At 39.3% G+C, this 25,810-nt stretch overlaps 1 protein-coding gene across 1 annotated transcript in view; it reads right to left on the bottom strand.

The window, feature by feature from the left end:
• Positions 1 to 25,157, bottom strand: part of LOC139736001 (disco-interacting protein 2 homolog C-like) — a 149,799-nt gene extending 124,642 nt beyond the window's left edge. The window contains exon 1 of the mRNA XM_071646750.1: positions 24,922 to 25,157. Within this exon, the coding sequence (XP_071502851.1) occupies positions 24,922 to 25,012 (91 nt within the window). The 5' untranslated portion in view covers positions 25,013 to 25,157. The remainder of the gene's footprint in view (positions 1 to 24,921) is intronic.
• Between the last annotated feature and the right edge of the window lie 653 nt (positions 25,158 to 25,810).

Here is a 25,810-nt window from a genome sequence, read left to right as displayed (position 1 = left end):
AGCATTCCCAGGGGGCTGGGCTGCAAATGTCTTGTAATTAGCAGACTGGTTACTGCGATCATCATTGTTTTTTATGTGTACGGGGATCAGAGCACCATTACCTATTACAACATGACCGGTTTATTTGGCTTTGGAAGGTTAGCCATGTCACCTATAAATCTCACCATTGTATCGGTTTCAATGTGTTTGCCAACTGCACTAGCTTCTACTTCTTTTTTCTTTATTATCCCTTCTCATTTTTTCCCATCATCTCCTCTTTATCAATATCTGGCTTTATTATCATTATCCCTTTCTTCTCATTTTTATCATCTAATGCCATTATTATACATTACTAGTATGTTATATATGAAAATAGAATTGACAACCCGGCTTCATCTTCAAGCATGAACTATATTCAGGGAGGATTACAAATGATTGCAATTTACCATGTGCGTAAACTTTGTCATGGCATAGCATTATGCAATTAAATAAAAATAAACACATGCTAATGGAATTCAATACTGTCTCCAGATGAAATTTGTCAGTATTTAAAGTAATGTAGGACAAGAGTAGAGTTGTGCACAGTGTTACGCATGATAAATCATATTGTGCTGTATATGCCACATATTTTATAGCGAGTCTAATTTTTTGTGCATCGGGACTTTTTGACAATGTCACTAGTAGTATAAAGGCATGCATGCACATTGCATTCATGTAGCGACCAGTGTTTATAATCGTTTCGCATGTGGTTAAATGTGTGAATTCCACCCAAATCGCCAAATTCCCGAAAATAAAAACCTTGTGAAATATATGGCGTATACAGTAGGCCCTACCTCGAATGTCCGCACTGTGAAATAACAGCACAGAGTTTGGGAACAAGGCTAACTCTGCTCATCGGTGGCCATTGTTCTATCTACCATGCTTGACTAATGACAGGAGTAACAAAGGGCAGGAAAACATCCCATAACAGGAAATCTCTCCTAAGTGGAAATTGGGGTTTAGGTTAAAGGAGAGTGTTGATACAGGATGAGATAATGTATACATGTAGTTCACACATTTGACCTTATGCCCACCTTGGTCTGTACATATGAACTTAGCATTGAGGTTACGGCAATTTCTGTCCTACAACACACAACTATGCATACCAGTATCCAGATTTGTGTCAGGCAGTACCTTTGTACATAATAGGGTCGATTGTTTTGATTGCATGCACCAAACAATGTGCTTTTAATACAATGGGCTACTGCACACAGCATATTTCATGAAGATCTAATGAGGAACAGAGAACTGTTCACCAGCCCCCCCCCCCATCCCCTCAAAAAACAACAACAACAACACATAAATGGAAACTACTAAAATTTGTTACGATTATAAGGATAGAGCTGCTGAGTATAGCTTAGAGTCTATATGAGGGAAACCATTTGTGTTAAGACTTGAACGCTGTCTATCAAAGTGCTAAAATGGTTACCATGAAAGAATTAAGCTAGTCCCTCATATTCATATTCATGTGGGTGGATTTTAGTAGATCCAATTTCAATTCAGGTGTTCTTACACCACAGCAAAGATTCCTTTGTTCATCAGCCATAGTTAAGGCACACTGCATTAAATTCACCTCGTCAGGTTCACCTCGTCAGGTTCACCTCTGCCACATTAATGACTGAACTAATCATATTCTATGTTGACACATTCACTGTCTAACAGTATTAAAAATCTTGACTGTTTTTTTTTAATCAATTGAAATATCATATATATATATCATGACAAATTTGTTTGTGAAAAAGTAATTTTATATGGCTTTTAAATAGTTATACAGAGTCACCATTGGCAAAGTCTTCCCTTAAATGCTCCATAACCAATAACAATGTTATTTTTTCTTAGTACTTGAGATATCCAGGCATTAGTAGAGATGTAGCACATACTGTAGAACTAGCAGCTTCCCAAGTGTTGCCAATTTGATGACTATGGAGAGTGATTAATCAATCCCAATACATACTAAGATGAAAAATAAAAAGCAGGTCATACCTGTTTATCTTTCTTTGACAGTTATTGATTGGGCAACATACTACACACCAGATGATATTTCATATAAAGCTTCGACTTCGAGTGCGTGCACTTCAGACTTCTCAACAACATCTGGGACAGATACGATGGCTGCCTACTTTTATAGGTTGTGGAAGGTTGGTTTTTTTTTGCGACTTATCTCTCTCTCTCTCTTGAATGCACTAGATAATTCTCTTCCTCTGTCACCACGGCTGATCTATGGTCCTGTTTTGACAAATGTCATGCGTTTCTGTTGTGTCGCGGAGTATTGCATGTCGATTTGCATTTCCCAACTGGAATGTGAAGGATGGCGCGGAGTGATCTTGCCAACAAGTTTGACTGACATTTGGCTTCACCATTTTTAAATACCCCTGTGGAATTTCACCCTACTTTGAGAGTATCAGTTTGCACTTTAACCAGTTGTATTCCATGTCAGGTTTATGTATGCATCAATCGTTACATAAAATATTCACCCACCGGGAAAGGGGTTGTTAACTGAAAGAGAGTAAGATTAGAAAGTGGTAGAAACATAAACAAGTATCACAAAGTAAGGTGGGCATCTCATTGGCTGGGAGACTAGGTGGCCACCTGGTGGCGACTCGATTCTTGCTGGTGGCGGTATGGTCGCAGAGATGTCTCTGCGACATCTTGATGATGCATTGTATCTCCTGGAGACTAGCTTGGTCTCTGGGGAGTCATGAGAGAATCAAACTTGTTCAATTTTTGTTTTAGACTTTCTTCCAGTCTCTACCTGGTCTCGGAGTCATTTCCGCTACATCTCCCAATAGTCACGACCAAGTTGTGGAGACGCCTCAGAGGGGTCTCTGAGAAGTCTCCACAACGTTGCAGAGACCCATTGGCGATATCACGCCGACGTCTCAGAGAGGTGTCCGAGAAGTCTCCACAACATTGCAGAGACCCATTGGCGATCTCAGAGAGGTCTCCGAGAAGTCTCCACAACATTGCAGAGACCCAGTGGTGATGTCACGCAGACGTCTCAGAGAGGTCTCCGAGAAGTCTCCACAACGTTGCAGAGACCCACTGGCGATGCCACAGCAACATCTCGGTGACCTTCAGGCAAATAAGTTGTCACCTCGTTTGGGGATGTCCAAGACGTCGCCCTGGAGTCAACATCTGGTGAGAACGCCACCTATTTCTTGGCCTTTAGAGTCGCACGAGTTGCAGTGACTGATCAGTCGCAGCAGTTGCAGCAGAGTCTCCTCCAGTGAGATAAGCTCTTAATTCTTCTCACCCATTGTCCAATTCATCATAGATCATTTCTAATTCATCTGCTACCCTGAGATTAATGTCTTGCTTGAAAACAACTTGCCCTGGTGATGCAAACTCTCCACCATCCCAACAGAACACACATCTGCCTAAGTTATCCCAGCAAACTGCAGTAAGGGTTTTGTTGTAATCTTATACCTATTATGCTGATATTAACCACAACACTGGTTCTTCTTGTTGGCATACACAACCTGATGGAGATTGGAATAATGCTGGCAGCTACAGATGGTAAATTACATTGTATGCAAATATAAGCATCATCACAAGACTTTGAAGATTACCATGTTTGATTACTACACAGTATACAGCATCATTTTCAAGATTCAGATGCACACTTCTGCAGGAAAACCTAGCACTGCTATTGTACAGAGTATGACTGTTCATCATCAAACCATTCTTGAGCAGGCTCCTTGCACACATCACACTGAACATTTGTAACTTACAGGGTATCATGGTTAAATACCTTACATATAACTCTGCAATGTATGAATATGGTACGTCACTGTGTAGCTGTTTTTGTTTTTCACAGGGCCTGTGGGATGTCAAAGACGAAGGAATATCTTGAAAAAGTGTGTCATAAAGGGATGACAAATTACACAGATGAACACTTCTCTAGCTCTCTCTTTTTATCTATTTCTTTTTGAATCTCCCATTGGGTTTTTTTTTTCCACGAACAGTTTTGAGATACACAGGACACTGGGGATCTGATGATGGAATGGGTTTTAATCAGCACAGCTCTGCTTTTTTGGCAGAAATGATCTGGAACAGCCTTTAGCATCTCTACATATACACACGGTTTGCGGCGCATCCGTGGCGTCATCCTCAAATCATGTAGATGGGTGCTTTCCAGCGCAAATTTCCGGGGGCCCAAGCAGGAGGGGGAGAGCCAGAATGTCATGGCAAGTATGGGCTGACTTTCAAACAGAGAGAGATGCACAGTTTTTATTAATTCTTCTCTTTCCTACTCTTGTTCTTTACCCAATCTCATCTGAGTCAGTGAATTCTGGGTCGGCATTTCCCGCACGGCACCCATCACAGTATGTGATTAGTGCAGGGGTAGATGAATGGCACGAGATATGGCCTCGTAAATTTTTGGGAGTGGGGTGGCACTGTTCACACAGAGGAAACTATTTGATTTGATTTTCCAAGACAAACACATTGCTGAGAGCCTTGGCTCGGAAGGAAATATTTGCTCATGAACAATCACAAATACAAGCACACACAGACTTGTTAAAAAACATTATACAAACAATCCGCGACATTATAAACATCCAAAACAAATAGCATACAGGGAAGAAACAAAACAAATCTCGAGACAAAGCATGAGGTCTATGATATGAGAAACTAATCCAAACTACCTTTGTCTTTAAAATAATCATCATCAACATCATCACAAGTCATCACTGACAAATCCAACCTTCATCACTACTTTGCGCCAGCATCATTATTAATGCAACCACGATAAAACTACTTTCATCATTAATTGCAATTATCGCAACCACCACGACTGCAGAGACAAAATCAATTACAATCTTCATTATTATCACCAATCACTTTCACTTCCTAAATACCTTTATCATATTAATCATAATTATTTTCACCTTCATCATCATCACGATTGATGATTTAGTCTCTACCTTGTAGTTTGTATGAACACAAAGTATACCATATCTTCTTGGAAGGGGGGGGGGGAGGAGTAGTTATGGTATGAAAAATTTCTGTGGGGTTGAATGAAACTTGTTGACATTTCATCATTACATAATAGCCCGCAAACACAATTTTCAAGACAAGTGACTCACTGGTGAGACCCATCGTCATTCGGCTCAACGACATCCCTAAAGAGCTCTCGAGTCAAAGCGGACCGCCTCTGTGGCGCCACAGGCCCCTGCTATGTTTATCGGATGAAGCTCATGCCGTGTGTGGCGATCCATACACGACGTTATAATGGGAGCGCGCAACTGCGATCCACTATAATTTGCCCCCTTTTTATGCCCTCTCCTCCCACCCCCCCCCCCCCCCCCCCCCCCATTGGCACAATTGGTAGATGGTTGATTATCTATCGCAAAAATCACAACTTGGTATCGAGGGCATGGATCACTTTCAAATGAGGATGCACAGAACGGCATCAGATCTCGCTCTTGAAATCTCAGAACAGAGATGAACAACACCGCAAGACATTAGCCCTCACTCTCCAGAAATCGAAGACAGATATAAACATACAAGTCGGCAAACTCCCTCTTCCAGTGAATAAACTAGACCAAGACACTGCTTCATCTTCTAGCCCATGCATTTTTTTTTCAAATACTTCTGACATGAGTTGACTTGATTACTTGGGCTTCTCCATTATCCTACACAATTAAAAGTTCCATGACAAAGACGATTTGTCTCTTCTTTCATTGAAAGAACGAATCATGCTTATCTTTTGAATTAGCAGTACTTGTGCCAAAATGAAACTTAGTTGATTCTGCAGATTTCCGTATATGTTCTGGATTGTGTGGATAAATGACTACAGAGACATTTATGATAAAAAGTCATTGTTCCACATCATTTGTTCCAAAACTTACACAAATTAGGATATGTGGGATAATGAGGGAAAGAGAAGACATACAATATATACAATTAGAGTTAAGCACAGAATTGCCTTGTTGTATGCTTGGGTCTCCATTTCAAGGATATCGTAATTTTTAGTTCAGCAGTTCCTCAAAGGCACATGGGTAGCAATTCTGACAAAATGAGATCCTAAACAGTCTTCATTCAACAGACATTGTTAATAAAGGTTAATCTTCAGTCAGTACAATATCCAGGGGGGGGGGGGGAAGAACATAAAAGGCCATGAAAGACAGCTTTCTTTATACAAAGAAAGCACATGCTCCTATATCAATTTTTATGAGCCTTCATCCTTGAAGATACATGTAGGCTTAGCCTTAGAAATACCCTGAACATGTAAGGTGAGAGCTATTACTGTTTATAATCGTATCTCTTACAAGGTCCCTGAAACTCTGTCAACCCTGAAGGAATGTATGAGTTCATCACGACACTAAATTGCCCATCAATTCATGATAAATTCACTTGAATTTCTTGCAAGTGTGTAGTAACGAGATTCACTTTGTTTCAAATGCAAGAGTATCATATTTTCTTAGTTATATCACCATACACACATTGTAGGTGCTGACAGTGCAGGTACTTAGGAATGAACATCGACTGACGGTGATGACAGAATACATCGAGATATTCTCAACTCTGACATATAAACACAATCCAGCATTTTTTGTCACATTCCTTCCAACAGTTCTTCAATCAATGACAGGCAGACAAACACATACGCGCACACACACACACACACACACATACATACACACACACACACAAATACACAAGCACAAATCAATTGCAGCTAACGTGATGCAGGGAAGATCAACAATCGTGCAGCGACAAAAGGTGTTTTCAAAAAGAGTAGCTCGAGGGCACGAAGAAGATGATGGGGGAGAGAAAAAGCCAATAAAGACGGATGAACTTGACTACGCGATCATCTCTTCAAATCTAGCGAGCGCAAAACGTCCAGGGCAAAGCCGGGAGAGACTCCAGGGAGCTGATAATTCTATGCCTGTGAGACGGAGGATGGCTGTAGCATTCCCCCTCATCATGGCCGAAAATAAATACACTTGGAAAGGCATTACGCTCCTCTGTTTGGTTTGACTCGACGTCTCTCTTGGCGTAGGTCTCCGCCTAGCACAAACACAAGACACCGCCATCTAGCCCTTCAAGACTTGTAAAGATAGTCTAGTAAAGCACAGACCCCAATACATATGAGCTCTAGCAAAACATTTAACCCATAACATTCTCCCGAACCATAATCATGTTGTCTAGTGCTGTATATTTCTATCTGTCAATTTTAGGTATTCATGGTTATTGTTTCATACTAGTAGAGTGGGAAAAATCTTTTGATTTCATTTGAGTTATTTTTTTACTCATCATGTACAATTACTTGTTTCGGTTGCAGAAATTCTAAAAAGTCTTTTAATTGCTTAATTCATAAGAGATTCTTAAATTGGCACATTTTAGAATTGAAAATCAAACATTAAAATATCATGAGTGATGATCAGGGTATCATACATATAAATCAACAGCCTAGGTCAACATGCACTTTGCATTACAAAGGTTCTTTATTAAAGCATCAACATGCCTTAAGAGACTAATCATTCACCTATGTGGCATGATAAGAGTTGATATTTTGTTAAAAGAAAAATGCTGACAAATAACAATGTACATTGTAGATGAATAACCCATTACACCAGTTAGTCCTTGGATATATAGGAGTACCACGCACATGCTCCCTTACTGAGTAAAACAAAAATGCTAGAGTCTGGGGACAAGGCTATGGTAAACATTGGCATTTGAACATGTCAGCCCTACATGAGATCATCACTTCACTCTCATCACACGCATCTCCACATGCTAACATTAGCCACATGTAGTCAGAACTTGAATGGAGGGAGTGTGCCTTCAAGCTTAAATATACAAGTAGATTTGGAAACTGGATGAGGCATAGATAATAATATCCACAATAGATGTCTAGTTTTCTCGAACCATCTCACACTTTTCAACATTATCTTCTTTCAAACATGCCTGCAAATAGCACTGGGACATCAGACACGGTCGATGAGAGAAACTGGCAATAGTTTGATTTACTAATTAATGTAGTAAAATCTATGAGGGTTTTCTTTCCTCAGGTCAAAATAACAAGCTTTTCCATTCACCTGTTCCTGATGAATGAATGTCAATGCTTAGAATCCACCCTGCATACATACGGTACAAGTGGTTTCTTTCGCGGTGGTTTTATTTTCGCGCTTTGAGGTTGAACCGCGAATTTAACATCACGTGAAAATGTTTTTGAACTCGTCGCTTGTACAACGCTATCATTACTGACCGCGAATTTAAACACACGCGAAAAAGTCCGCACCAATGGAAACCGCGAAAGTTTCTGTACGTGAAAGAAACCACTTTTACAGTAGTTGTTTTTTATATGTTGGGGGGAAAGGAGCTTCTGATTGTGAGAACAACCTTTGAGTATAAAAATATACATAAAATTTGCATGTGTTAGTAAACCCGTCTATTTCATTGGCTGAGGTGACGTGATGAATTATTCAGAAGGAGTAACATGCTGGGTGGAGCTTTCTCCGGGCTTATAATAATCGTATGGACACATCTCAAAGGGTCCTCACATGGATGTGCTAAGCTTTGCTTCACTTGCGATTGTTGCATTTAAAATTGTTGCCTAATTTTAACGGGTGATGCTCTTTATTCCGAAGACTCATTAATCCAAAAATGTAATAAGGTTCGTTAATTCAAAAATGAAATAAGGTTTCTTAATCCGAAAATGAAATAAGGTTCATTGATCCAAAAATAAAAAGGTGCATTCTTACAAATCTTCAAATTTACAAACCTAACTTTACTTTCTGATTGATGAACCTTCGGAATTACAAACCTCATTTCATTTTCAGATTACTGAATCTTTGGAAAAGCAAACTTTTTTTTTTTCCATTTTCGGATTAACGAACCATCAGAATAACAAACCTTAATCAATTTTTTTGAATAACACACCTTTGAAATAACAAACCTTATTTCATTACAGGTTAACAAACCTTCTGATAAAAGTGTAACCAATTTAACATCCTGAGGGGCTTTGGAGTAGGTTAGATAAATTGACTTTCGAATGCAACAAAATTTGGAAGCAAATTCATACTGATGTAGAATAAAAATGAAAAAAAAAACTGTGACAGTGATTATTTTCTGAAAATACTACCCAGGATGGCCAACAGAATTCATATTTGCACAAACAACAGGACTGACTGCTTCATCCCTTTCATTTCTTCCCAGCCCATCTCCCTTCCTACTCCCTCATCTTCCAACCATCCCCCCCCCCCAAAAAAAAAAGAGAAAAAAAAAACCAGGGTAGCCTCCATCCCCATCTCTCTCGCAAAGCTGAACTGGGTCCGCACCAATTCATGTTTTGTAATATGTCATACAGAAATACGGCACACAATCTTTCCACGCACAGAGGGAACAGATCGATCTGAGAATAGCACCCAATTTTGCCAGTGAGGACACAAATAGCGCACCATTCGATCAAAAATTTTTCCAAAAATACTCTTTGGGCTGGTTTTGCCAAGTCGGATGCTAATTGGCAAGCGGAGTGTGCTATTTCCGTAGCATCTTCGCTGGCACCATGTGCTTGCAATGTAGCAGAGGTTATTACTGAGCTCCTGCACAGTATCATTACTGGCTTTACTGCTATTGAAGGCACAATTATTCAACCTTGGGCTGCTTCTCCGCTCGTCGTTCCCGTTTCTCACACACAACCAGTAGAGGGAAAAAGGATCAGGATGTTTAGGAGAGTGACAACACAACAAAAAATTGTTGCAAGCATTACGTGAAAGTTCTTGGGCAACCATGCTAAATGCCATCTTTCATTTTGCAAGAAATACATGTTTGTACCACACAAAACACTATGATTTTTATCAGACTTTGTGTAATGTTTGCTGTAATACAAGTTGGAGTCTGAACCCTAGAGTGGCAGAACATCCCCAATTTTTGTCACATGGTGACCATTTATACAGTTTTAGAGCGCTTCAGAAGTGCTCCTGAGCCTAGGCTCGCGAGGGGCATAACTTGCGAGCGCTCCAAGTCCCAACTGTCTGTTCATACACAGATCAGAGGGGTTCAGAAGCGCTGCTAGAACACTCCAAATGCCCTGTATAAATGTGGTGTCAGACACTGTAGGATGACGCAGCTCAAGATTGTTCAGAGGGGAATTACAGTACTGTATTGCTAAAGGGTACCTTTAATCAACTCTGTGAGAACTTGATTGTCTGGTGTCATCGAGATACGTGGGGGAGGGGTATGGGCAATACAGCATATTACAATATGTGATACTGAGAGTACTTGCCAGTTCCCAAGTGCAATTCACACACACTCGACACTTCTCCTTGCAATTTGTCATGGTGTCAATGTCCCTTTATACCTTATATCATATGCACTACTGGTGATATCCATAGACATGAGAACTGAAGTCTGATCCATACACACAGGTAGGGGAAGGAACAGAGAGAAACTTTAAAAAAAAAAGAAGAAAGATGAACAGGAATTATTTGTAAAAACAAAAACAACAAAAAGAGCTAAATAAAAAAAAGGAAAGTGGAAAATGCTGTAACAGGAGAAGGAGAACTGTTTGTACACACTGTAGTCTAAACAATGGAGTTTCTCGAGTTCTTTAAATTCACAAACAGCACCTGCATGCGAAATTCATGAAAATAAAAACTTCCCGAAATTCCTGTACCCATTGACGGATACAGTACCATCTTGGGCCTATTGTACAGTTGTACATACACATTGTAGGCATGCAAGTAGTATTCTTTTTTTTTCTCATATCACATGGTCAAGTCAAACCATTGTTCATTGTAAAAATGAAGGAAAGAGAGGATGATGTGATATTCAGCAGGCAAATGGCAGTTTCACTGCTCAGTCATGTTTACTGTCAGTGTGAAGATATATCGGGCAACATAATTTGCAGACCCTGATGTTCAATATTCTACCAGGATGATGAACGGCATGAGAGAGATGTCATACTAAAAATAGCATCAGCATTGATTTTGTGTATATATATTTACTTTTTTTTTCTTCAAGCTTTCAATCCAATATGAGCTCCCAGGTACATTCACGCATGCAAATGGTGAACCAAGCCTCGATTTTGAGTGATCCATCTACTCGTATTATGTTCCATCCATATGGTAACGACCACTTTGGGAGCATTCTCCGTTAGGAGAGGGATCAATGGATTGATAACAGAGATATATTTAACAAGAGAGGTATCAAACTACATTGTAATGGTTGCCTACGTGTTAAACTATGAGCCATGCACACCGGTTATTTGTAGGGCTACAAACGTGGTTATGGCTATGTGGGACAATATTTGTAGGGCAACAAACATGGTTATGGCTACGTGGGACTGTTGGTTTCTCTGCTTGTTTATGAAAATAAATTTGCCAATACAATTTCAGTTGCTAAAAATTTGGTCTAAGTGCAGTCTTAAAGTCAAAATCCTTACATTGAGAGGTTACAGTATCTTTTGCAACAACATCAAAAACAGAAATTAGCAGTTTTCATCTTGTCCTTGTCTTGTTTTTCTTGCTTTATATTTGAGCTATCGCCAATCCTACAGTGTATCAGTAGCACATGTCTTCCTCTTGCAATTACCACAAACTACAGTAACTGTACACATTGTGTGATCAGCGAACCCTCGCGTACACTACAGTGGCCACAAATACAATGTACAGTTGTATACAGGAAATGTGAATTTTAGCAGTCTTTATGCATCTCTGCGTAAAGAAGTATGTATATTACTATGTATAGTATACTCTTTCCCTCTCTCTCTCATTGCAGATGCTTGTATACATTCATATAATCACTACGCATATACACGTACATTACAATAGACGGGCAATTTAATACATAACAGCAAAGTCCTTGGGACAAACAGTTTTCTTTTGTATCAAAATTTTGTTATAACTGAAGGGAATTTTGTACTATACAGTTAGTGATAATAATCTAAGGAGATGAATTTTTACTCCTTGTAAAAAAAAAAAAAAATTGTTGTAACCTGTATTCGTTGTAACGGGAATGCCCTTTATATAGTACTTGTATATTACACAAACATTGAGTATAATCAAGTATGTTGTACTGCAAGCATACAGTATGCATTTTGTGTAAAGTGCATGTATAGCTTTGAGGGCAAGTCACATGATAAATCAAGAAAAGGTGGTGGTGTGTGTGTGTGTGGGGGGGGGGGGGGGGGGGTTAGGGAGAAGATAACATATAATGTACTTGACACATGTGCACGCAGGATGTATGTTGCATTCACCATGCATGTATTCCATATGGCGTGCCCCTCCCACGGATTTAAGCACAGTGGATGTATGGGCTTCCCTGTCTTCGTTGGTTTCTTCATTTTTCTTTTTTCGTTGCTGGCTGGCGGTTACTGGGGCAGCTGTTTTTAGCTCCTGTCATCGTCAAGATGCCGCTGCAGAGCGGAACACCAACAGCGACTGGTATGTAATTCACTCGGTGGGACATTTTCTGATTACCGGTATTAAAAATCGCAACAACAATCACAACAAAACATGAACCTGTATTATCTCAGCTCAGCTTTGCAGTTAGGGCATATAAATATGAAATGATTTAAAAAGAATAATAGTATTAAACAAAGAGTCCATCGGTCATAAATGTGCGGACAAGAATAAATGTTCAAAAATACCCCAGAGTGTGTACTTGCTCTACTCTCTCATGCATAATGAGACTGGGATTTTGTTGTTGTTGTTTTCTCCTCCCCCTCCATCTCTGTTTTCATCTCTCCCTCTCTTTCTCTCCGTCCTCCTCCTCCCTTTATGCTTCTATCTTTGGCATCCAGTCACTAGACGAACGGCACGGATCCCTGTATGCCGCAATTCAGACGGGGAGTGAACGAGCTCACTCAACGGACATTATGCAGCGGCTAGCGATGACCTGGTATGCACACAGCTGCCAGGGGAGGGAGGTATCGCCCGCTTAAAGGGGCACACTTCCTCTCATTCCACTTTACAGTACATGTATATCATACGCACAGATTCGAGCTATGGCCTTAGTGTTGCTACCATCAGAGAGGTACACTAAAATCTTACAGCATGCAGATATAGCACAGCATGTTCATGAGCTTATACTAAATACAATACAACTCTGTATACTTTTTATATCTACATTCTAGATTTGCTTTGTTCTATAACACTATTTTCACCAATGTTAATATGTTTGATACACACACAAGGCTGGCGCTATAGTGTACAATGTAGCAAACATACATGTAGCTTTTGATCTATATGAGACACAAGTATAAATCCCTACACAACAGCGCAAATACTGTACCAATATACTGTGAAACAGAAATTTTCATCATTGCTGTGTATGCTATCCAAAACATAACAGATTCTCATAAAAATAAGTTGATACTATTCTGGCTCTACCACAAAATACATGGAAACCATTTCCATACAGGCACTTAATTAACATAATCATGAAAATAATCATATTTTAATGTGCATCCTCATGTCAAGTAATAATACTGATTGAGCCAAGGACATATTGTGAGGCAGGTTCCAACTACTATACACCACGTGAAACCAAACTTGAGGAAACAAGGCACAAGTATGTGTTGGATGTGAACATATTTGTGCACATACACACACACATACACACACACATACACACCAAACAGAATGAAGCTGGAATTTTAACAGGCATACACCTGTACATTGTACATACTACAAGTATCACTGTATCTCATTAATTTTTTAAAAGATGAAACATAATGCCTAGATGAAAGAAAGATATTATTCAGAGGGGTGAAGGTTCAGGTGCAAGTTTCTTCACTTTGTCTCCCTCTACAAATTAAATTTGTTAAGATCACAACTGCTGATCTGTAAATTAACAAATGCCTAGATATCATGCAATCTCATACATAAACACACACAAACATATAAAATGCACACATGTATACACAAAGACAAAGGCAAACAAACACACATGCAAAAACATGTAGACAGACAGAAACATATATGCACACACAAAAAAATAACACACATTAATGTACAATTGTAGATTGCGTACTGTAGTACCGTAATTATCAACGCGCTACATTTTGTAGCTTTTCTTTAATAAAGCAGTATTCAACAGCAGGCTACTGATCTGGCCAGCTCATATCAAAACTACTGGGCTACCTGCTGAGATCAAAACCTAGTGCCACTTTCTATCCTCCATGATACCTTCTGAGGTTACAGGGACAGTGCAAAACAAGAACGAACAAACAACACCCAAAAAAAATGTAGTATAAAGTATAAAGGTTAAAATGCAATGAGGTACAGCTCGGTCTTTTACTCATTTGATGAAAATGAAGATGATGTGAAGTGAGCCGCACCCTGTATCTATGATGAGCTGGTCTTTTGGCATGATGGCCCCCCATGGGGTACTTCACATCGGTAATAGCACGTAAAAAATATACTATCGCCTCATCCAACATTATTAACACCCTCCTTCTCCTCCTCTTTCTCTTCCGCATCTCACCAGGTTTTTCAATTTCGCCTTGTTCGCTGAAGCGTTCGCCTGTGTAATTCATGCAGACTTGATGGTCAGTCACTGTCTGACCGAAACAAAGGGGGGGGGGGGGTTGCCAGACGGGCGGCACGAAAGTGCATTCAAGAGATAGATCTTCTCCTAGTTTCGTATCACGCTCACGCAACAATTAATCCCCGCACAATAGAGCACCTACTTAACAACTTTTAATACCATAATGAAAGTTCATATGTGGCATCACAAAGGCAAGTAGATCTGATATTCCCACAGAGTTTACTTCATGTCACAAGTCCCTAAAAGCAAATGCCATGAGAAATGTTGCTCAGAATATCTACATGTAGCTATCTTATTTTCTACACAAGAAGAAAAAAAAGAGAAAGATATTAAAAGAAGGGAAGGACTTCCTACACTGTAAATCATCTACATCTTATTTCATTGTGTGTGCCCTCATTGGGCATGTTCACACATTACTGTGTCATAGATGACTGGACATATTGCTTTATTCATCAGAAGCTTGTGCACATGTCGCATATCATCAAGGATTATACTCACATTTTTCTTCCTTTTTTTTAGCACCTTTCTATTCAAGTCAGAAGTTCATAGCATGGCTTGGGGCAACTCCCATTTTGTGCATTTATATAATGTCTGCAGCTTGTATTCACAAGAAACTTTAATTCTCTGTCTTGAAATGAACAGCGCAACCACATTTCACAATGTCTGTAAACACAATCTTGTCTAATAACACGCACGGCTATAATATTTGATGTATGAGACTAGGCATGTAAGTTGTATTCGAACATTTTGAGGTAATGACTTGCCTGGAATTATCCAGTGCACACTGGTGGTGTCAGGTTTGGCCACAAGCTCGGTGATAATTGCTTTCACTTGAGTTTCTTCAACTACAATCTCTCCATTGGGGATATCCCCTATCATCAACCTGTTTATGACTTATGAACATGAGAAGCTTTATGGTTATGTTGTATCATCTGTTGTAACTTGAATGTAATACAGGAATTCAATACCTTTGTATCAAGAAGTTACCAAGAATTCTGCACTGTGGCGTTGCGGTCATTGCAACAGTGTCTTGAAATCATGGTAGACAGGAACTGTATTTTGTTTCCACTTTCACATACCAACTACTGTTGTGCATGCAAGAACTGGATAATTGTAGAAACCACTGATTTCAGCTGCATCTTTATGATGGATATCCTTTCGCACTATCATGAATTCGGCGAGATTGCTATAAAAACTGCTCTAGAATATCAGAGCCACCTTCTGAGCAAACCCATATTTCAAAGAACCTTTCACTTGAACCATTTTAAACTCAAACCATTAATTCAGACCTCTCTTTGAATGTTAAATACATACTATTGAAATGTTTGTTGGTGTGAAGAAGGCTAGGTGGCAAATGTTTGTGAGCATAGCAAATTCTAGGGAATTTCAGGTTTCATCAGGGTTCGTTAACTGTTGCAATCAAATTTGCAGTCTTCATTGTCTTAAACAGTCTTTCTTGTTGCAAACAAATTTTGAACATGTTCAAAGGGCTGATTCAAATTTGTACAAATCGTGCACTGTACCTTCACAGTCTGGGCCTGGTGAATAGGCCAGTTTGATGACATGGTATAATCATATTCACACGTTACGCAGACCTTCATAACAAGGGAAGTTCCTGGCAGCCAGGAAGCTTGCCAGTAGCTTGCCCTGCATAGCAATATCAACCAATGCGAGCAAACCGGATTCCGAGAATTCACATGCACTGAGTTTGTATTGTAAAGGTGTACTGAAGAGCCTGCTACCAGATCCGCAAAGAAATGATATCCATCAACTGGAAATAACACTAATTGTCTGCCTGTGCATTCACAAAGTATTTGTTTTTAATATTTTCTTCCACATGCGTACACTGTACAGATGTATTTCGGTCCAATCTCCATGGTGACAATGGCAAACTATGCCAGGCCAACTGAGGTGAAGCGACCCAATGAATATACAACTATCAAGTGTGCTTGCAAATATGCTGGCATGGTAATCAAAAGATATAATGTGCAACAAAGTAGCAACACACCTGCAGATATGGCCTTCGAACATACCAGCAAGTGTGAATGATTCCAGGCGGGAGCACCACAGATTTCCTTGGCAAAAGACCAGCAGAAATTTGTTTGCTCAATGTGATGGTATTATGATGAACAGGCCACATGGCTGTGTGATTTTGACCACTGACTGACAGTAGAAGAAAAAAAAAAAAGTGTTCAAAACTTAATATTGGGGATCATGCGAATATGTTGTTGTTGGTTTTTTTTCGAAGGTATTTGAGGGTACATGTAAATTAGTTTCATAGGAATTACCAGAACGTCTTCAAAAAAGACCAAATGTTCTTTGTAACAAAAAAGCAAGTTTCTAGTCTAATTTTTGTTTGCTCACATTCTATACAAGATCCTCTTTCATATGATTATGAGATGCCCATTATACTGTAGCTTACATAATCTTGTAGCTTTGCACCATTTCAGAGGCTTTTTTTTTTTTCAAAAATCTCTCATGAAGGCATAATGGAATTTATTCATTTCAGCATACAGTTGTGTACCTGGGCGACATGTATGTTTCTCTTCCCTCTTCTCCGACCATCCTCCATGGCACATTGTATATAATACTGTATTCTCTGCAAGCATTGCAAGTGAGAGTTTGGCTGTGATCAGTGGGAGATTAATGATGTGGGCATAAATCGATTCCAGCAGACAAGCTAATGAATCTGAGAATACACCCGACTCTCGAGAGAATGTGAGGCTCACATTACAAAATGCACCTGCTAGCAAGGACACCATACACACACATACACACACACACACACATACATTTTGTACATGTAGTGTAGCAATTATTATGTAGTGATTAACCTCCCTCATATCACAGCCAACATGACTACATACATCATGTACGTACCATGTACAGTGTAGTCCTACACAGCGTACATTTATATCATTTGGCTATGCAGAATGTAACAGTTTCCTACAAACAGACATGATGGGCCTACATACAGTAATTGTATAATATCCGCTCAGTATTTGCAAAGCACATTTTGGGGTTTATATTAATTAGAAAGTTTACTGTGCAGACACGGTCCCATACTGTAGCATTTGTTGGTGATTCATAACTGTTCCATGTATTGTACATGCATTGCATGCTGCATGCCGACTATGCGAATTTCCATGACAAGTACAGTGTACATTAGGTCAGAGGTCAGAGGTCAGACGTGAAATACCCTACAGGTACAATGCGTGCTTTCTAAAGGAGGTATGCTCTTAAACTTGGCAGGGTCATACACAATGTGATATGCTGAAGCCTGTTCCAGTGACATGAACACATAGTGAGAAAATGCACACAATGTATAATTTATCATTTTACATCATGGAATTGATTTTCTCCTATCGCAGACCCGCCCCCCCCCCCCCCCCCCCCATGACATGGCCAGTGAACTGTTAATGTAACATTCCTAGATGCATGGATGGAGACTGCTGAGTCCATCGCACACGCCCAAAATAGCGAAAAAACACTAAAAAATTTCTAGAGTGTGGTAGCACTGTACGTTTTCATTGCAGTGTGGATGGAAACGCAAAGTTTACTGTCCTCACATATTCCCAATGTGGAATGGGCCCTGTACGTTTCTTTCCCTGCCTTTATACACCAGTATCTTTCTGGAGCAATTTTGCCTTGTCTTCCTTGGTGGATACATATTTGAAAAAAAAAAAAAGAGTTCACACCAAGTTCTCTGATTTCTATACACTTTAGAGCCCCAACCTGGACTTTGATCTGTATCGGTACTGCCTTGCATGTTGTGATATGAGTTTGGACTTTGACTCGTGCCAAGATCAGGTTTCCGCACATAAACAGAGCCACATGTATACAATGAATCTGCAGTTCAAATCGATCCATTACTTGGTCTCTAGAGGTATCTTCGGCGAATAGTCTACCACTACTACCAGACCCCAATCTTTTCCCTCATCAAAATTCGCAGCAATTCAAGGACAATGTGGTCCGACAGGCTACAGTATAGTCTATCACAGTGTTTTCAAATCATCAAAGATACTACAAATCATCTTTGTGCTGTTGATTTTAGATGATTACAATAGGAATTAAAAAACTCTCTATTTCCTTATTTTGTATCTTATTTTAACCCTCACTCACAAACAAATATGAAGAATTTCCATCACAGACACACTATCTGCCCAGCCAACAGGATGACACCTCTACAATGTACAATATGGTGAAACCAACTTTTTTAACGGTTGGAAATGATTCAAATTTTGGCTATGCCTACAACTTGACAATAACAGAGGTAAATTTGGAGGGTGGGGTATCAACTTGGCTAAATCTTGTTATCAAAAAACAGAACCAAGTAGAAGTGTGTTAAAAGATGTACACTGTAGACCAGTTCTGTGCATGTGCCATTGTATGCCATTGTTGACACAGTGTGTTTGACACAGAGGAGCCAAACAAAGGCGGGTAGTCATGTGGAAAAACTCACAGTACCATGAAGTGGGGAAAAACTTCATTGATTTTGCATAAATCTGCTATTCATACAGACCTCTTTGAATTCATCATAGGGCAAATGCATAAAATAAACTGTCATTATAAATCGGGTTATAAATGCCCTTATGCTACGCAGCTTTATTGAGTCAGACTGGAGAAATACAACTGTGCCAGCAAACCCATTGTATTAGCCTAAAATACAGAGCTGTACAATCGGATTGTACGACGTATTTTGCTACCTCAAAGCTCTTTTATATTCAAATCGATCTCACCCTGGACATTAATTTTTTGCAAATTCCCATATGCCGTCTTCAATTTTGTCAATACAGACAGGCTGCTCAGTCCCACACATTTAAATTTATGTTGGCTTGAAGTTTATCTTCCTGAACTGTGATACAGTTTACAGCTTGCCCATGAGAGCCTAAACACTAGATTGAAATTATGGAATAATTGGAATCAACACACAATGGAAAATATGGCAAGTTTATATACATTGCGTGCCTTTATCATCACGCTAGCTTCTGGCTGCACGAAATGCACAAAAATTTCCACACTGCAAAAATGTCCACCTTTACAATACATTATTTGGTATCTACTGCATTTCAACATCAAATTTATTCACTCCCACGTCCTTGATACCTGTAAGGTTTACCACTGTGTTAAGTTACATACCAGGGAATAATTTTCAAACTCAAATTTGATTAGCAATTTCAGCTGATGAACAATATTTCACATGGTATCCTGTACATTTCTATGGAAGAAAACTGCTACACAAAAGATAGTTTGTGTAGCAGTGGTGTAAAAGTGCATAGCAAATTGCGATGCGATACCAGGAAAATTATTCCCTGCATACACATGTACGTATAGTAATAACCCCAAAGTACATTGTACAAAAGAATAATTAACAAAAAGGAAAAAAGAAATAATGATAATACTATCGCAGATAGTTAGTTAACATGAAATAGAAGAACACACTCTTCTGGGGAAGGTGAAACCACATTGCAACTCTAGCCAGAGGAAGGTGGCAAAGTCTAGACGAAGAAATCCAAGAGCATCAGGAACAGAGGATACACCGCCAATTGGAGCCTGCTACAACAATGTAGATTTAAACAGGTACAGTACTGTACCTTTAAACTGGATATGTAAAATATTCATCACTACGTGTATGTGCATCACAACTGTCCCGTGTTGTTTCCAGCACTACCTGTACCTGACCTAACCTTACCTAGCTCTTCATGTGCGTCATTAGTGAAGGTGACAAGCTCTTCTCAATGCGAACCAACACCCCATATGACAAAACTGGAAAAAGAAATTATTAGATGGTGATATGTGTGTCTTCAATCGAGGCACTTACTATGGTGTAGTATTCTGTGCCATGTAACATGCGAAAAGCAAGAAAACAAGGGGAAGGGGGCATCCCTCCACTTTTATAGTCATGCTGATGCCACTTGTGGAAAGATATTTTCAAAAAGTGTACAAAAGCAGCTGACTGACAACCCAAACTATCATGCAACAACCTGAACTTTTTGAACTCAGTCACTCCACAAAAATGCAAACAGAACCTGGAGAGTTTGAAAACATTTGCGAGCAATAATTCTAGATTAATTTTCTTCATATTTTTGAGCACGACACAGTGAAGGTACAGGATGTAAGTTTCCCAGAATTTAACCAGCAATAGTCAGCTTGGACAAAGAAAAAATATATGTGACATAATACACTGTGTGTGTACCTTTCTGGTGACCGATTATACAAATTATAAATCTATTCCTCTTCAAAGCATTACAAAGCAACATCAGCCACCCCAGGGGCCATAAACACCTTCAAATGTTTCTTAAAATGGTACATACGCCAACTGCACAGTTGCCTTTTGGGCATCCCCAACTCCCAAACCATCTTTCATAATGCAGTGACCTTTTGCAAACACAGCGGTGGGATTTGCTGGCGATGCCCATTGCCATGATGCACGTACAGTAATATAAAGAATGATGTCGGAGAAAGCCTCCCCTCATTAATATTCTGCACGATCAAATGACCGTGATGCACTCTCAATATCTCATTACATCTTCATCTGGTAAGGTGTCTTCATACTGCTTGATTTTTAAAACATTATACACAGTACATGTATGTACTGTACTCTGTAGCTTACATCCAAAACGAACAACATACAGTTGTACTTTCCTGTTTACAGTTTAATAAACAAAGAGGGAATAGATTTACTTGAACAGCTATCATGTTCAGGTGTCAGTGGGCTAAAAAAAAAAAAAGGAAGAAAGATGGAAGAATAGCAAAATATGAGCATTATAATACACAGAGTGTAGATAAGTTTACATCAGAGACTCCAACCCCAAGCACCTTCTGATCTGGAGATTCTCCCGCCCGAAACCCCTAGCAAACGGGAGACTCTAAGTTGATGTATGCGAGGCGCGAAGTTCCTTGGGTTCTAGACCTGTGTTCTCTGGTGCTATCTAAGGCTTATTTTTTCAACATACAATAGAAATAAGTAAGAAATCCTTTCCACCGGGAGACACAGAGCCAGGGCGGGAGAAATCAAATCTCAAACGGGAGAACGGGAGATTTTGCAAAAATGGGCTTTCGGCGGGAGATCTCCCGTCGAAAACGGGAGAGTTGGAGTCTCTGTTACATCTAGGTACAATGTACAATGTAGGCAGATTGATATCGCATCATCTGGTGCTACAAGCTATTGTGAATGTCTGAGACATACATGTACAGCTGTAAGGACAATTAAACACAGGCAGGGATGCATAATTTGTATGTACCGTGGAACCACACACTATATGTTACCCATTTACTGGTTCAAATCACAAACAAATCTTGTGTAATAATATCCCATAGTTTTAAGCCCTTTCCAAAATTCAAGGACTACAAATTGTACTCCGTCCGTCGTATTTTGATTGGCTCCCCTTCCCCTATGGAGCTGTGATCACCATCGGCATCTTATTTGCATACCGTGTCTTCGGCACTGAGTGGGTTAACCTCGATATCCTGCACATTACAGTGTGATGTCCGCGCGCTGCACCCGGGGCGACCCTGTGCACTGGGGACTTCATGCTAGTGCGAGAGAGAGGAAATTATCAACCTTCCCTCGATGGAAGTCGGGCTTCCTTTCTAGGTCTGCGCTGATTTGAGCCTGTGATACTTGTGAAGTACCATCCAGACAGGTTATCATATGTAACAAAGCCCTTACTTTCTCCTGTGTATGTGTAATGTCTGCTGTTTGTCTGGTGCACAAGAAGTAATATCTGAAGGCACTGGCTGCTGGAAGGTGATTATCTGTACCCTGCATATCCTATGCTGTCCAGACTGTACATGTACAATGGATACTTTTGTTAATTACAATTGTATTCATGATGGAAACATGAATGAAGAGTTTCTCGTACTTTGTAGTTCTATTCAACACTCAAAAGTACTTTATGTACATCTTTGTAGTCCCAATATTTAGTTGAAACACAAATCTCCATTTCAACACTTAAAGCTAACATAACACTCAAGCAAAGAAATTGGAAAAAGAAGCTACAATGTACAGGTGTATACATGCAGCCACACAACACAGGATTGGGATTACACGAATCAAGGCTACCCCTACACAATTTCCTTTCAGCACTATCATAAATTTACACTTATTCTCAGCTGCTCATAAATTTGGAGAGAGGTTTGAATAGGGATCTTTGGTCAGAAATACAGCCAGCCAGCCAAAAGAAGCTGCATATACTGTAGTAGCTATTGAGTATACCAAAGAAAGGTACATGTAGCGAAACCCATAATCTCATCATTCACCTTATTGTCTATTAATGGAAGAATCCTCTGTTCACTCATGCAAATCTGATCTACACATGTACTCACACATTTCCTCTTATCTTTTATTTTAGACAATAGCATGTTACAGTGAGTGGTTTCATCACAAGTGAAAATGAATCAGTTGGCATTCCATATCTTTTACTCATCCACAGCATCAACAAATTAGTGTTTACAGTGTGTAACCTTATGAGGCATGCAAAATCCACCCCCCAAAAAGTTATTGAATGGTATTCAAAGGTATACAAAATATGTTAGTATGTTAGTATACAAAATATGTTATGAAATGCAGACATGGACATACAGCTTGTAATTGCACAACTGCTAAGAATAGTCCAAGACCAAATTAGTGGATAGTATGCGGGAATGTACTGTACATGAAACAGAAAGTAATTTTTATTATGTACAGTATTTACATTTATTGTGGGGTACAGTGTACATATGTAGATCCACTACATTGAAAGCCCTAAATGACAGAAATTTGAGATCTGAAAAAAAAGAAATCGTGATTTCCAATTTTGAATGAATTCATGTGCTAGATACACAGTGATTTGTTTGTTGTTTTAAAGAAAGAAGAGAAAGAGAGAAAAATGGGGCAAACAGTGATTACAGTGTATAACATGTACAAGATACAATAGGTATTAACATAACTGCATAGCCTGATCTTGCCATGTGCATCACAATTAAAAACTAAACCAAACAAAACAAAACAGCAACTTAATGCTTTTCATACAAAAAAAGAACATTAAAGATCAACAAAATATTTGCATTGTTAATGAATAGGAAATACAATTTGTCGTTTCCTAGTCCTGTTACAGTGTTAACTCATTTTATACTCTTTTCATTATAATTAAAGCAAAGACAAGATGAGAATGAGCTACATGTAAATGCAAAATAATAACCAGACATGTAAACATGGAGACATGCACACTTTTCATGCCCTTTATATTGTCATAAATCAGTGATATCTTGGACTGCACAATGTGGTCTGAAAACGTCACACAGACATGTACCCATCAAATCCAAGATTAAACAGCATGAACTCCATATTTTTCTCTTTTGCAGCTCATATTCTTTTTTTCTCTCCCTCTCTCTTCAGTCGGTTCTACTTCTACCTTTACCTTATTTTTGTTTGTGTGTGTGTGTGTGTGTGTGTGTGTGTGTCACTCTGGAGAAGATACACATTTTGTACATTGCATATTTGCTACCATAAAATGTAGCCCTGCCCCCCCCCCCATTAGAACTACTTCTTTTCTGTACATCAGAAGAAAACAACAACAAAGTCAACTCCTGTACATCTATCCATGTACATCATGCGAAAGAGATGACAGCCACCTTTAATACTGTGACAATGACTTTAAAATGGTTAATTTTCAGCCAAACACACACACACACACACACACACGCACACATACAAATCATAGATAAGGGTAGTAGCGAGCCACAAGTAGGCCAGACCTGTAATGTATAGAGCTAGATACTCTTAAATGCAATTCCCATATTCATTTGGCAATGCAATGTTTATGGTGTACTGTATGGCAATAATCAATTTCACTATTTATGGACAAAAAAGGAGGAGAGTTGCATAGATCTACTATGGGAAAGTTGAAACATGATCCGAGGGAGAAACTGAAAATGAACAAGAGGTGTTGTTTTGTGAGGTCATAACTGTGCATTGCTCAAAAAAAAAGCCATGGATTGCCAAATCAGGTAATTTACAGGTACTATCTTATCTGTCTATAGAACTCTATACCATTGTATGCTGTAAAGAACAAAAAACAAAAACTATAAACTACATTGTAGATTGCTAGAGTGAATAGCTTGGTGTGATACATCGTCATCGATAGGCCACAGCACAGGATCAGGAAATGCAACAGAATCAACTTTTGTTTTGACAGAATCTAGCACGATAATACACTATGCTACAGTCGAAATTTGAGAAATTGCACAAAGATCTTCACACATGAGTAAGTGCATGTATCTTAACATAACCAGAGTAACAAAGGAACAAGGCGGATATATCGACATAAATTAAACAACAAAATTCTAGCTGCGAAACAAGACACAGCGCCTGAAGCGCAGCGCTGGCTATTCGACTGCGACGCTGGTACACTGGGCCCTTACCTTCGGCCAACTCCTGTTCCAGTTCAGCTAGCGACACCTGAACGTGGGCTGGTATTTGAAACTGGGAAACGTCCATGCCCCTCTCGGCCATTTTGGCGGTCCACCGTGATAGTGAAAATGCCAAAATTCCGTAGACGTGAATTAATGGAGTACACGAAAAAATATCCAAAGAAATCCAATGAGGAAATCAACGATTTTATCATTCAATTTGATGTACGCCCAGCAGAAACCTTTGCGCACACTGGTACAATGGTTATTACACACAACAAATGCAATGCCTCATCTCACATAATACACACACACACTTGAGCACGGCACAGTACGTGCATGCAAAGCATGCACATCTCGCTCGCTCGTTGTACGCGCGTTCCCTGCTGTGCTTATGCATTGCATTGCGATGGCACATACGAGCTCGCTTCACAATTTTACAGACGGCGCGCGGTTTGTTTATTGTGCGCTTTTATCTCACGAACATTTTTATTTACGACTGTGCCAAAAGATTAGAGAATGTTCATTACAAAAATATAACTTGTGAATTGAGGGAATTTTTGCTAGGATCGGTAGAAAGCAAAGTTTGAGGAAAGTTCGACAGTCCGTTGAAAAATTAGGAAATTCTAGTGATTTAGTGCAGCTATCGCTGGATGAGAAGACTACAACATTTAGTGAAAGTCAATAATGGACAACGATATCAAGAAAATTTAAAGAAAATTCAACATATTTTCACTTTTCTGGCATATTAAATGAAAGAGCTCTCGATTTACCTCTTGCAGAAAGCAGGAGGATTCTTATCCTTAACTTTTGTCAATAACAAGTGAAGGGAATGTGTGCCTTATAATTAAGAAAAAAGAATGAAATTTTGTCATTTTCTCCTTATATTTTCATTACATCT

This window comes from Diadema antillarum, unplaced genomic scaffold (genome assembly GCF_040938485.1).
Source record: "Diadema antillarum isolate AM-2024a unplaced genomic scaffold, OU_Dant_1.0 seq00000618_RagTag, whole genome shotgun sequence".
Taxonomy (NCBI): Eukaryota; Metazoa; Echinodermata; class Echinoidea; order Diadematoida; family Diadematidae; genus Diadema; species Diadema antillarum.
This window is presented reverse-complemented; position numbering and strand designations above follow the sequence as displayed.